Consider the following 14,047-nt stretch of genomic DNA (forward strand, 5'->3'; position numbering starts at 1 on the left):
CCAGCCATTTCTCATTTTCTGCAAATAAATGCTCTAAATGACAATATTTTTAAAAGAGAAATTTGGGAGAAATGTTGGGAGAAATTTGGGAGAAATGAATAAAACAGCAATGTTCATTTTACTCAAACATAAACCTAAAAATATATATAATACAGAGAAACTGATTCAGAAACTGAATTGTTTTAAGTATGTATAGGTGTCTGTAGTCAGTTCTCGCTCTGACCGCACGGGGGCGCGGGGCGGGCGCTGTGTTCAGCAGTAGCGCTGCGCTGCTGCAGGTTGGTGTGAGCTCCGGCAGGGGGCGCAGTGTCAGTGAGTGAGTGTGAGTCAGTGGAGGAAAGTGTGAGTGGCGGTCAGTGAGCGCTTCGCTGTGGGAGAACCGCTTCCCCTCAGCCTGCAGACATGAGTCCAGATTCCCTCTGAACTCTCCTCTCTCTGAACCGGGACACACTCTCCTTACAGAGCGGCGGGTAGAGGAGCGGAGCGGAGCGGAGCGGAGCGGAGCCGGAGTTATAGAGCCCGGAGCGCAGCGCTGCGTGAGAGAGAGAGAGAGAGAGAGAGAGAGTTTCTGAGGGTTTATAGAGCGGGACTGTGTGACAGGATGTACCATGAAGACGGAGCGAACTCTATCAGACCGCGCTATGGATGTGAGTAAACGCTCTCCCACTCACTTTAACCCTTAAAAAGCTTTATCTACAGAGTTTAAACACGGAGAACCTCTGAGTTCCTGACTCTAAACTCAGACTCAGAACTTGGTAGAAGTGCAGGTGGAGCGGGTGGAAGTGGGTGGGGGCGCGCGCTGACAGCCAGCCTCATAATAGAAGAGCTGGAGCTTTATTATTATTTTACTTTAATTCAGCAACAAAATCTCCATAACTTGCGGTCTTCTAAACTCTTTTACCTTTTATAGCTTTTCTAATCATTTAAAACTTCATTAAACCCCGTAAACCAACGCTTCAGTTCATTACCTTCTTGGAATGATTCAATAACTGCTCTAAACGATTCAGTGAACACTGTAAATGATTCGTTTACTACTGTAAACGATTCAGTCTTTACCATGAATTATTCACTGACCACCATGCATGATTCATTAACAAGTGTGAATGATTCAATAACTAATATGAATGACTCAATGAACACTGTAAATGATTCATTGACTACTATAAATGATTCAGTTTCTACTTTAAATTATTCACTGATCACCAAGTATGATTCTTTAACAATTGTGAATGATTCAGTAACTAGTAGGAATGATTTAATGAACACTGTAAATGATTCATTTACTACTATAAATGATTCAGTTTCTACTTTAATTTATTCACTGATCACAAAGTATGATTATTTAACAATTGTGAATGATTCAGTAACTAATAGGAATGATTTAATGAACACTGTAAATAATTTATTTACTACTATAAATGATTCAGTTTCTACTTTAAATTATTCACTGATCACAAAGTATGATTCTTTAAAAATTGTGTATGATTCAGTAACTAACTAAGTATCGTTATCGTGAAAATACCATGAAATATCGTGATATTATTTTAGAGCCATATCACCCACCCCTAGTAATCACCATTAATTATTAAGTGACTTGTATGCATGAATCAGTAACTGAACTACTTTAAATTTAATAGTTAGTATAAAATATTTTAGTACCAGCTAAAATGATTCAGTAACTAGTAAGAATATTTTTTTGACAGCCATAATGGATTCAGTAACTAGTATGAAATATTCAGTTACTGCTATTAATGATTCAGTGTATAGTATAATAGCTTATTTAACTATTGTAAATGAATTGATTGCTGATATAAATGGTCCGGAAATAGTATGAAGCATTCAGTAACTTTCCTAAATGATTTAATCAACAGTGTTGATGAGTTATACAGTTATAACCATTCTCTTAGACTTAATGAGAACTTTGGAAATCAGCCCTGGGGTGTGAATATGGTCTGAGGCCAAGGGAGGTTCCCTCTGGAACACCTTTCTGTTGTTAAACATTAGCTTTGGCGGCTGTAAAAGCACCTGACACCTAGAATGTGAAGAATTCTGATAGACTACATGTAGGTTTACTATGAAAATCACAGTGACTTTTAATGCTCAGATGTGATAGCATTAGGATCTGATAGTATATGATTAGTGATGCTGTTCATCATGTGTTCAGGGTGTTGTTGAGGCCTGTATTAGATGTTTGGAAGGAGCCTGTCTCTGATTGCACTTTTGAGCAGTCAATGCTGCGCTGGTTTAATATTAACCAGGTCTGCTCCAGCAGATCAAACACTAGTTTGGAGTTTTGCTCGCCAGGCTTTTCCAGGCCCTTTGTGTTGTGTTTGTTTTAATGTTGGACCTGCTACTATTGAGGAACATGGTGCTGCAGCGCTGCTAAAATGCTGATAATACTGTGTCTCATGAAAAATGTGTAGATAAAAACCTTTTCTCTTACTCTGTTTGTCACAGAATATCTGTATTGAGTCTTTGAAGTTATTCATGATATTATTTGTTGTAGAAACAGTACGTTTGTCACTTTGGTTGAGGTAAAAAATGTTTTGATGTGTATTTCACCTCAGAATGAAGTTAATGTAGCGTAGCATAGCATAGCATAGTATATCTTGGTTTTAGCACTGTAACAAATACATGTACCTTATTTTTGAAGATTCCAAGATCTCTTGGTGTCCAGACAACATGGTATGCTGCTTAGCTACCACTGGTTCCATCAGCCTTCATGCACAGTGCTGTGCTCCCTACGCTTTTTTTTATCAATCCTTTTTTACCCTGGGTTGTTTGTTTTGGCATGGCCGGTTAGTAGGGGTGTCACGATTTTCTAAATCCTCGATTCGATTTTATTTCCGATTTTAGGGTCACGATTCGATCCGATTCTCGATTTTCTTTTTTTCTTTTTTTTTTACAGCAGCGAGGCCTATGCCAGTTTTAGTCTATGGTCAATCATTGGTTTGATTCATTGGTTTGATTCTTCAAATTTACAATTTGATATAAGTGATGCAAAGTGATACAAGTGTTCTGTAATACACCACATTAGGCACCAATGGTCAAATTTAAATAATTTAATTAAGATATATATGTAATGCCATCTAGTGGCTTTTTTGGTAGCAGCAGTGTGCACTTTTAAAACAGCAATGTGCAACATAACAAAATAAATAATAAAAAATACAGGAACAGTCATGTAAAAAATAATAGAACAATTAGAGCCCTAACAAACTGAACTCTATCCTACTATAACAGTTAAACCTGAAAAATAAGACTTTAACATTTAACATTTTTTTTGTTAAAGAGCAATTAAAAAGGAATTTTACTCAATAATGAATGACCAATTGGTTTCCTTTTTTAGATAAGTTATATTTTTTAATTCACAACATTTCCAAATTGCAAATACAAATAAATAAAACACAATAAATAAATAAATACCACAATAAAAAAAATAAATTTAATTACATTACTTTCACATTTGGATTTCTTGTAAATAACAAATATAGGGTATAAATCAATAAAAAAGGCATAAACATCGTCTTTGTGTTGTGCATCTTAGCTTCTGAGACGTTGTCAGTTCTGCCAGTGTTGGATCAGTGTGCTGCATTCTTTTACCACCAAGCCGCTTCTCCAAAATATATCAGGACCTGTGCAATAATTGTGACACACAAGTATTACAAATGTTGCTTTTTTCTTTATTTATATGTTGGACTATTTGGGTCTAATTACATCACTTAGACTAATAACTCTAATAATAAGTTCATGGCCGTGCATTTATTAAGATTGACACCTATCGCATTGGGGCACATTAGACACTAGTGGTAATCAATATTTTACCCAATAAATAAGAGACACACTTCCTTATATGAACAACAGTGTTCATACTTTTTTGTCTCACTGGCCAAATGTACTCTTAGATGAAGAAATCAAGCATTTAGTTTCCAGCCAAAGTAACTTCAGTTTAGCTAACTTTTAACATTTTTATTGTTTATATTCTGAACTCCACAGCGCTGTGTTTACTGTTTACATAAAGCCTGTATGAACTCTGTTCTAATAAACTAACCACACATTATAGACAGTGCTTCTATTAATTCACACTCCAAAGCGCTGTCGTTTTGTTATTAATTCACATTAATGTTAATCTCATTGATTTATTATAAGTTATATTTACCTGCTCTCTCGGTGTCCTCGCGTCTCGGGTGTCCTCGGCTCAGATGGTGCAGCATTAAGACGCGCTGTTTTGGCACTGCACCGAGTACAGGTCACAGTTCGAACATAAAATGCTTTTATTCCTTTAAAATCGCTGTTTTCTCTCGCCACTTCCATTTTTGCCGCTGCTCAAACCTCCGTCTGCTTGTTCCCGGGCAGGGTGACGTAACGCTGAGCGCGTTGTCAAAATAAAAGTCGCGAAAATACCGCGCGCTGAGTTTATTAATTAAATAAACGATTACTCGAGGCACAGAAAATTAATCGATCAATTTTGTGAATCGAGTTACTCGATTTACTCGAGTAATCGTTTCACCCCTAATATTTTTCGCACTATAAAGTGCACTGGATTATAAGGCACACTACAGGCCAATAATACTCACCTCTGAACAGCAAAAGAAGTAGTGCTTAGTGCAGTTAGCGGGTAATGCTAATACTGCTCCAGTTCCAGTGCTGCAGAACTGAACTGAAACTACTGTATAACGCTGTACTTCAGTGGAGTGACTTTACTGCTTCTTATCACCTGACTGATAAGATTCATACATAAGACACACCAGATTATAAGGCGCACTGACAATTTTTGTGAAAATTAACAGACTTAAAGTGTGCCTTATAGTGTGAAAAATACGGTAAACTCGTTATTATTCAATATGCCAAGAGAAAAGAAAGTTTTACAGTGTACAGGGTAGTTTTAAATGTCTAAAGTTTCTTCAGTTTTCGATTGGGGCTACAAGGCTAATAGCTTAGAGTATTTTTTGAAGTTACCAAGTAATGTCAAATAGACTCACACAGGCCTGTGGCTTTGAGATTAAATTACCTTATTCTATCTATAAACATTTATAAAGTTCAAGTTTTAAATTGGATGCTATTTCTGTTTTTAGCGAATGAAAACTGTTATACTTCCATTCTGTGTTAGCTACATTAGCAATACAGTTGTACTGCAGTACTAAAGAAGCTAGCAATTTTGGTATTCAGAAAATCATGGCTCAAAACTTGCATTTTGTCTCTGTGGTATTTAAATAAGTCTACAGGTTTGTTCCTTAAAAGCAGACTTCATGTGTGTCCACTGAAGAAGACAGTCCCTCAGACTTGAGCCTACATTCCTTGAGTGCTGATTTTAGAGCCCTCGTCTTCAGTGGGCTGAAGTGGACGAACCAGCCCACAGACTAATTCCTTATAGGTTCAATGGGCAGCCCTGATGCAGTGTTTTTTTGTGTGAATGGTCTAATATTAGCTTCACCGTCTGGCTGTTTTTGAAAGAGTGCACAAGCCATTTAGTGAGTCAGAGCCTGTTAATGGAAGAGAGGGAAGAAGTGGCGAAGACGGCAGGTGAGCAGTAAGATCTGAACTGTGTGGGCCTGAGCTGCATGTTCACACACTCCATCAACTGATCATCAGATCAGGAGATATGAATGATAAGATCATGGGAATCATGGCATCAGGATCAGCTTTCACAGTGATACAGTGCAGTAGACTGTTGTAACTGTGTTGTTATAAAGCTGGACTACTGTATATTGATTAGAGGTGCACTGATAAAATCATAATGATATTTAATACCTCTGCCTGTGCCTGGCTATGGTGAAGTGAATTCTTTTTTATTGCTGTATTTTTGTAACATGTAAGATTGTTCTAGAAACAGCTGTTGAATGCAGCTGCTGCAGTCAGATCCCTGTAGAATAATCTGTCTGTAAGGCTGTGTTTCCATTGCAAGTCTCATTAATCAAGTTGGATTTTATGCTCAGATCAGATTTGGCCATCTTAATGATTCACATTTATAAATGTAGACAATGTTCACAGCTAGCAACAACACTTGTCTTGTGTGATCTAATTAAAAGTGGCCAGTATAAAGTATAGGTGTGAACGGGATACAGTGTATCTTGAGGACACATGTTAATCCAATCACTCAAACCACATTCAAAGATCTCAGAGACACAGATGACCTTATAGTTGTTAGGGAGGGACCAAAACCACTGTTCGGTATCATTGCCAGGTTTTCCAGTATCTGTCAAAACTGACTACTAATACCAAAAAGGTACTAATCCTGGTATTTATATAAATTTTATAGCTTTTTTCTCTGTAAAGGCAGTTTGCTGGATAACAAATAATATACTAGTGCATCTCAAAAAATTAGAATACCATTGAAAAGTTACTTTATTTCAGTAATTGAGTTGAAATGTGAAACGTATATGTTATACAGATGTATTACACACAGAGTGATCTATTTTAATTTTTTATTTATTTTATTGTTGATGATTATTATGGCTACTAACACCCAATTAAAAACCCAAACATCAGTGTCTCAGAAAATTAAAACAATTATATAAGACCAATTAGTACTTTTAGCAGTGTGTCCAGTGTGCCAAGTCCTGCTGGAAAATGAAATCTGGAGAAACAGGTCATGTGCTGGTGTTGGAATACTTTGGAATTGGAATGATGTTCATATTTTTTGAAAACTGTGGGGTTATAAAGAAAATCTCCAGCAGAAAAAAAATATATTTTTTCCATTATTCCTTTCATTTTTAGCTTCATTAGAAAATAGGTGTGACAACAGCGGTTGGAAATTGTATTATGTATATATAGAAGAGCAAATTAAATATCTCAGAAACAGCCACATTCTTACACTGGTTTAAAATATGCAAATACAAATCACTGCAATTGCAAAATGCTAATTTTTTAATTGATTAATCTCCATGACTCTAAAAAATATTTTTTTAGTGCAAAAATGAGTGAAAAAAGTGAAGTACAAAAGATAGGGATAATGAACATAACTAACCATTCACATTAATTTGTGTACATATAAACAACTACCAGCCTGTAGAAGACGCGGTAGAGTGTGTGATGAATAATAAACAAATCTGTGCTGTGTGTAATTGATATTATGCTTCTTCAGTAGAACATACTGTATGGTTACAGCAGGTGGTAAGCTGTGGGTGGCTTCAGCTGTGTTTACCTGCTGATCATTTACTCCCGCTCGCCGCATCTTCTGCTGTGATGTAACTGCTAAACTGCTGCTGTTGTTGTCATCTTTTTTTTTTTTATCACTGAGGTGTCCGCAGGATAAAGTGCAGTGATGGGGATGAACAAAGGGACAGCAGAGTGAAACCCGGCGGAGATTAGCCGGCAAGCCGCAGCATGTAGGCCGGGGCTGAAATTGTGCCGGCCTGTTGGGCATTACGAGCCGCTCATTTGCAAAAACAAAGGCAGGCACGCGATCGTGTGTCAGCAAGCCTAATTATTGTTAGTTGAATAGGGCTCGGGAAAACAGTCGGTGCTTATCTGGCTCACATTCTGTGCACTCATTTTTTGGCGTTAAAGCACAAATTCATGATGTAACTCGCTCACAAATCCAGGATTTATGATGAATTACTTTCATTCTAAAATATTCAGGACTTTAGCTTTGTCCAGAGACTGTAAAAAAGATGGACGCTGTGTCTGCGTTCCCATTCATTCAATGAAAATGAAGCCAAAATCTTCCACCATGTTGGCGATCCTGAAACCCGAGTCTGCGCAGTAGAGACCAGAGGAGGGAGAAAGACTGTGGAGAGACAGACTAGTCATTTAAATAAACCCGCCCCTGAGGGCTGCCTCCACAGAGCTCACACAGACTTTGGTCCCACCCATACAGTCATTGGTCCCACCCCGGCTAGGTGTAACCCAGCCCTTTTATAATAACCACAACTTTTTTAATAGAGCTGAATAACGTTTTAAAAAAACGAATTCTGTCGGGATATAAAAATGTGACAATATAAGCAGAGGTTACACTAGCTGCTGCATTTAAATAATGGAGGTAGAATTACAGTATATTGGTAAAAAACGTGATTGAAAGTTGTCTGTTTTGCCATTGAAATCTATGGGAATGGGTGGGGTTACACAGCTTTCTGCAACCGAACAGCAGGACGATGCTCTGCCCAGCTATACACAGTCTATGGCTTTGTCCAACCTGGACACTAAAGGCCCTATTTTAGCGATTGATCTATAGTGCATCTTGATTTAGGGTGTATTGGCTTGAAAAAGGCATGCAAAAGGCATATACTAATTCTCTTAATTAATAATGGATGTGTTTTGTGTTTCGGACAAGATTAGACTTGTCATTTTCTTCAAGAAACAGCTTCGTTCTGAATTTGGCACATTCGTATCTTAACAGCGCGGTGCTGTTAAGATATGCTAACCGTGCCTGGGTAGCACTGCTAACCGGGGCTGAGTAATGCTGCTAACTGGGACTGAGTAGTGCTGCTATCTGGGGCTGAGTAGCGCTGTTAACCTAGGCTGGCTATGCTTCTAACCACTGCTAGGTAGCACTGTTAACTTGGGCTGGCTAGTGTAGCTAACTGGGGCTGGCTATACTGCTAACCTTGGCTAGCGCTGACTCTTAGACAAAAAACTAGAATTGTAAGCCTACTGTAAATAAACAAAAGCACTTTACTCACCCAAATAAACAGTTTTCAGGAGAGAAATCTGTGTAGAGTAATATCCAGTGTTCGTTTGACTTTTTAAAAGTAAATGTTTTTTTAAGACATACAGTTTTGTTTACTTAGCTTCTCCATTAGAAAGGAAACATGGCGACACACATGGTCACTTCAATGTAAGCATCCTTATTAGTGTGGCTTAATGCCCCTTACAATCTGTTGCGCCTTGTGCATGAAAACAGACCAGAAAATAGACGTTTATATCTTCTTATATAGTCCAATACAGTAATACAGTAAGTTAGTGGTTGTAAGGTTGTAAAATGTAAAAACATTGAAAGTTTATGAATATTTTTGCAAACCATGCCTTATGCCTTATTGTGATTACTTCAACTTTTTAGCTATTCATAGTAACAAAACTCATGCTCGTGATTTGACCATGCCTTTTTCTAATAAGGACTAAATCTGACCTGTTTCTTGCTATTAATCAGAGGTGTCCAGTGTTATCTTTAAATGTGAGGTGTGGCAGCAGGTTATCATCCCAGCCAAGCAGAACCAGAACATGTGCTCAGACTGTCCATCTGATTAAACAAGTGGAATCAGGTGTACTGCTGGTTGTTTCAGTAAAAATCTGCAGCCACATTAACCCACTGTGGATAAAGCTGAACACCCCTCTACAGTATAAGAGGTTAAAGCAATATTTAAACATTGCCACTACCTCCTTCCAGCATTTCCTAAAGCATTTATAAGCCACCTAAACTGATCTGTGTTCATAAAGCCAGTGCTAAAGCTAGTCTTTTATGCAGGTGCGCTAGCAGGTGTTATTTTGAAGCTAACATGTTGTCAGTAATCAAAGGCTCTGTGGTTGGCAGTGTGTCAGCACGTGAGTGACATTGATGTGGCTGAACACGGTAAAGCCTCTACACGAGTCAGACACTGGCTCTGCCTGGGTCACGTGAGGACATACACACACTGCTTCTGTGTGTGTGAGTTACTATAAGTATAAACAGCAATCTGTGGGCTGGTAATCAGGGCTGTTAAATGTATTACACTGTATAGTGCTTGCTGTGAAAAGTGATAACTGAAAATACAGTAAGCATCTGTGGAGAAGGTTTTAATTGGTTTAAAACGCCTAGAATATTATGAGCTTGAGTCTAAATATACTTTATATTGTGATAAGATGTGTGTGAGGATGTCAGCTTGACCACTTCTACACCTGCCCCCAAAAAAGGACACTGGACACTTTGGATTTGACTCCCTTAGCTCTCTGAATGTTGTACTTTTCTTGATGCTGTGTTTTTGGTGGTGGTTAAATTGTGTTCTGCACAATTTGCTATGTTTTGTCATTGTTTGTACTCACTGTACTCTTAAGAGGGGTATCCGATTAGTCAGTTGCAAGACTGACAAATACAGCAAACAAAGCGGAGTACAACACTTGTTGTAATGGGGTTCTGCACCTGTGTGCAAGCTCCATAGTTCTATCTAGCAGCTGAATGGAAGTTAGAGACATAGCTGAAAATACTATAGCCTGTGGCAGAATTTTTCATCTCTAGTATTTCCCATATCAGTGAATCTCTATTTTATTTTTTTAATTTTGCAACCTCCAGTGCACTGCATTGAATAAAAACTGATGAGTTGCATTCTATGATAATTCATTAATTACAGATAAAGATAAAATATGAACCTAATTATTTGCCAAAAACAAGTACATAAATATAAAAAAAGACTAAATTTAGTGCTTGTACATTCTTTTCAATATGGTAATAAACCATTGCGTCTACACCTTATTTTTTCAAGCCCCTGGGAACCTAAAGGTTTTTTAAATTGGGTTAATTTGGCTCTTGTATTCACCGCATGTAAATATACAAACTATTTCTTATTAAAATGTTCTAGTCTAATAATTCTCTGCTTTATTTCACCACTGTTACTCTACAATTGATGTACAATAGCAGGGTGTAAAAGTGGCTCAGGCTGAGATAGCTCTAACCTCTCTTCGAGTCTGAGCAACCGAAACAGGCGAACTGGCAAGCTGTCCCTTAGTGACCATCTTAGTGGGCCAAACTAACTATCCAAATATTTATCGAGTTATGCTTCTCCCTCTTAAAACTGTGACAGTGATAGACAGCTGTTGCATGTTCATTAAAATATTATGACCACACCCACAAAGTTATCTGAAAAGGTCTAAAAACAGTATTTTGCCAATTTGTGAGGAGTGTTTTATCATATTTCTGCTTTGTGCTTCTGTTTAAACTTTGCTAAATGCTTCACATTCATCTCTATATAAAAATGTGTTCCCAGGGGTTTTAAGGGGGCAACCCAGGTCACATGTTAACAGAGCTGATTTAAACATGTAAACAAGCCTGACTGCAGCCCACCACACTGACAGTGTTACTTAAAGGCCCCTTCACTTCGCCTTAAACCTCGTCCACTGCAGCGAGCTGGATCTGCTCAGCCAGAAATAAAGAGATTTAGCTGTGCTTAGGAGAGAGAGAGAGAGAGAGAGAGAGAGAGGGGGATGGGGATCTGGGTAGAAAGCAGGTAAAGGTCAGTTTGAAGCAGATTTACCCAGTTTCATAACTTGACCCTGTTCAGTCATGACTCACTTAAGGGCATGAACTTAAGGGCAAGTTTCTCCAGCATGAAAAAACAGCAGTGACAATTACTGACAATAAGCCACAATATAGACCACTTAAAAAAAGTAAAGTAAAGAACATTGCTAACTGATATTTCCTTATTTAGAGGTGATTATTATTGGCCTGTAGCCTGCTGCTAACCTAGCCTAGCATTGCTGGAGCTGCATTAGCATTACCTGCTTACCACACTAAGCACTAGCACTTTTGCCGTTCAGAAGTGAGTATTATCGACCTGTAGCCTGCTGCTTACCCCAAATAGCCTTGCTAGAGCAGTATTAGCATTAGCCGCTAACCACGCTAGCTCTTTTGTCATTCAGAGGTAAGTATTTACCGGACGAACCGCTATCTAATATCGCCCTGGCTTATTGGAAGACTCAGGGTTCCTCAGTGAAGTGATGTTGGGCAGAATTAGATAGTAGTTAGCAGCTAATGCTAATGCCTTAGTACTGGACAAATTCGGTAATCTAAGACTGGAGTAGCATTAGCATTATGCTTCCCCATTTAGAGGTGATTATTATTGGCCTGTAGCCTGCTGATAACCCCGGCTAGTGCTGCTGGAGCAGCATTAGCATTAGCTAACCACGCTAGCTCTTTTGTCACTCAGAGGTGAGTACTTACCGTGTTAAAACAAGCTACATTGGATGATCCGCCATCTAATCTCACCCTGGCTTATTGGAAGATTCAGGGTTTCTCGGGCAGCATTAGCTAGTGGTTAGCAGCTAACACTAATACTCTAGCCTAAGTGCTGTACAAATTCGGCAATCTAAGCTTAATGTAAATAAACGGAAGCTCTTTAATCACCCAAATAAACAGTTTTCTAAATAGAAATCTGTGTAGAAATAACATCCAGCACTCGTTTTATTTTAAAATAAAGTCTTTTTTATTACAGTTTTGTTTATTTAGTTTAGCTTTATTTAACTTAGTTACCCCCTTACCCCCTGCTGAATTAGAAGTTTCTAATAGTGTCTCTTAAATTGCGCCTTATAATCTGGTGCGCCTTTTGTATGAAAATAGACCAGAAAATAGACGTTCATTGATAGTGCGCCTTATAATATGTTGCACCATATAGTGTATAAAACACAATATATAATAGGCACCATGGGAACAGTCAGTTCTTAAAGTTATGATGATGTATTAAAAACAGGAAAAATAGACAAGCATAAGAATCTAAGCTACTACTGGGGCCAAACCTCAGGCATGTATTGTGGAGTATTCCCAGTATAAAGTGATCATTGCCAACCAACCAGTGAACCAGCGACAGGGTCATCGGTGCTCAAGACTCACTGATGCGATCCACAGAGGCTCCCTCTCACATTAAAGACTTAAAGGATCTGCTGCTAACATGTTGGTGCCAAATGGTCAAATGGTCAGATTGATCGTTGTAGCGGCAGCCAAAGTTCTTACAGGACAGTCTGTTAACCCTCTGGCCATCTTTGCAATGCTATTTCTAACCACACAACATATAATCTCTAAGAAGCTTGTTCAGGCTGCTGCACATGCGCAGGTCTCCACATAGAGGGGCCACTTTGTGCACAATGTAACCTGCAAGCTCAACATTAATTGGCACTCACCATATTCAGATGCCAGTCGGCTTGAGCTAATGTGCTAACGACTTACTGCTTAAGGTTTCCAGCGGTAGCTTCCATTTGGGAAATTTGGTTCCACAATACCATTACCTTCTTTTCACCCTGTTTAAATATACAGTATAAACTATTTCTTATATTCTTTCCCCTCCAGCTCTGAGGGAGTTTGCCTCTTGCATCAGTTGTAAAAAAGCTCTATACAAATAAATGTGATTTGATTCGATTTAATTTTTATAAAAATTTGTAGTCTATAAACCTCTGCTCACTATCACTCTCCTCTGGATGTAAAATGGCGGGGTCTAAAAGTGGCTCAGGGTAAGATAGCTCCCCCCTCTCTTCGAGTCTGAGCAACCGGAGCCAATGAGCTGGTGAGCGTTTGCCTTGCAACCATCTTAGTGAGCTAAAGCACGTTTATTAGAATATGATGACCGTGGGGCGGTACTGAGCCGAGGTGGGCGAGGCCATGAACTCACTGTTTTTTGTCGATACCTTACCTCTCTCTGATCAACTCGTATTTCTGAGGATTTTCTTTTACTAGCTACTGCAGACAGTCCTATTGCCACTCCTAATCACAAGCAGAGTTAGTATATAGAACAGTTGTATTAAAATATGTAATGAATGTAAAATTTACATGAAAAGGACTATTGTTTCATGTTATCTAACCAACTGACTAGCTTTACAAATATGCGTAATATGCGCTGTAGCAAATTGCCAATACATATATATTAGTCTGCGAACACCCAGAGTCTCTCCGTGTGTTGATTGTTTTGTGCGTCACTTTCCAATTGCTATTTCCCTTTGTTTATTCTCCAGCTATTGTGGACGATGAGAGGCTCTCGGCCGAGGAAATGGACGAGAGGAGACGACAAAACATCGCCTATGAATATCTCTGTCACCTAGAGGAGGCTAAACGGTACGTTATTTGTTCCTACATTATGCATGGCTCTGTTTTCTGCAAACGGTAGTAACAGTGCCCACCCCGCGCTCCTTATCTGACTGCTCTGATTGCATTCGTGAGGTTTATGGACATGTCATGATGACCCGGTGTGGAAGTGAAGTGATTTGTGTTTCTGAATGATATCGTCTCATTGAACCTCATCTACCTGCTGTTAGATTAAATTCACTGTAATATCATCGTTATGACAGATGATGCGTCCTTTGATTTGTAGAATGAGCCCACACTGTTTCAGATAAGGTGCAGCATTATGATACAATATGTGCACATATGTTTACCATA

The 14,047-nt window shown here is 38.6% G+C and overlaps 1 protein-coding gene across 3 annotated transcripts in view; it reads left to right on the forward strand.

Annotated features, from left to right (window-relative positions):
* The first annotated feature begins 322 nt into the window (after nt 1-322).
* iqgap2 (IQ motif containing GTPase activating protein 2) overlaps nt 323-14,047 on the forward strand; it is a 102,291-nt gene continuing 88,566 nt past the window's right edge. For 2 of the 3 annotated variants that reach the window (XM_049470783.1, XM_022667552.2), the window contains exons 1-2: nt 325-647; nt 13,624-13,723. In XM_049470783.1, coding sequence (XP_049326740.1) covers nt 602-647; nt 13,624-13,723 — 146 coding nt within the window. In that variant the 5' untranslated portion in view covers nt 325-601. Of the gene's footprint in view, nt 648-13,623; nt 13,724-14,047 lie in introns of all 3 variants that reach the window. The other variant, XM_049470784.1, reaches the window with a different exon arrangement.

The sequence above is a fragment of the Astyanax mexicanus genome, chromosome 22 (assembly GCF_023375975.1).
Source record: "Astyanax mexicanus isolate ESR-SI-001 chromosome 22, AstMex3_surface, whole genome shotgun sequence".
NCBI classification, from domain to species: domain Eukaryota; kingdom Metazoa; phylum Chordata; class Actinopteri; order Characiformes; family Acestrorhamphidae; genus Astyanax; species Astyanax mexicanus.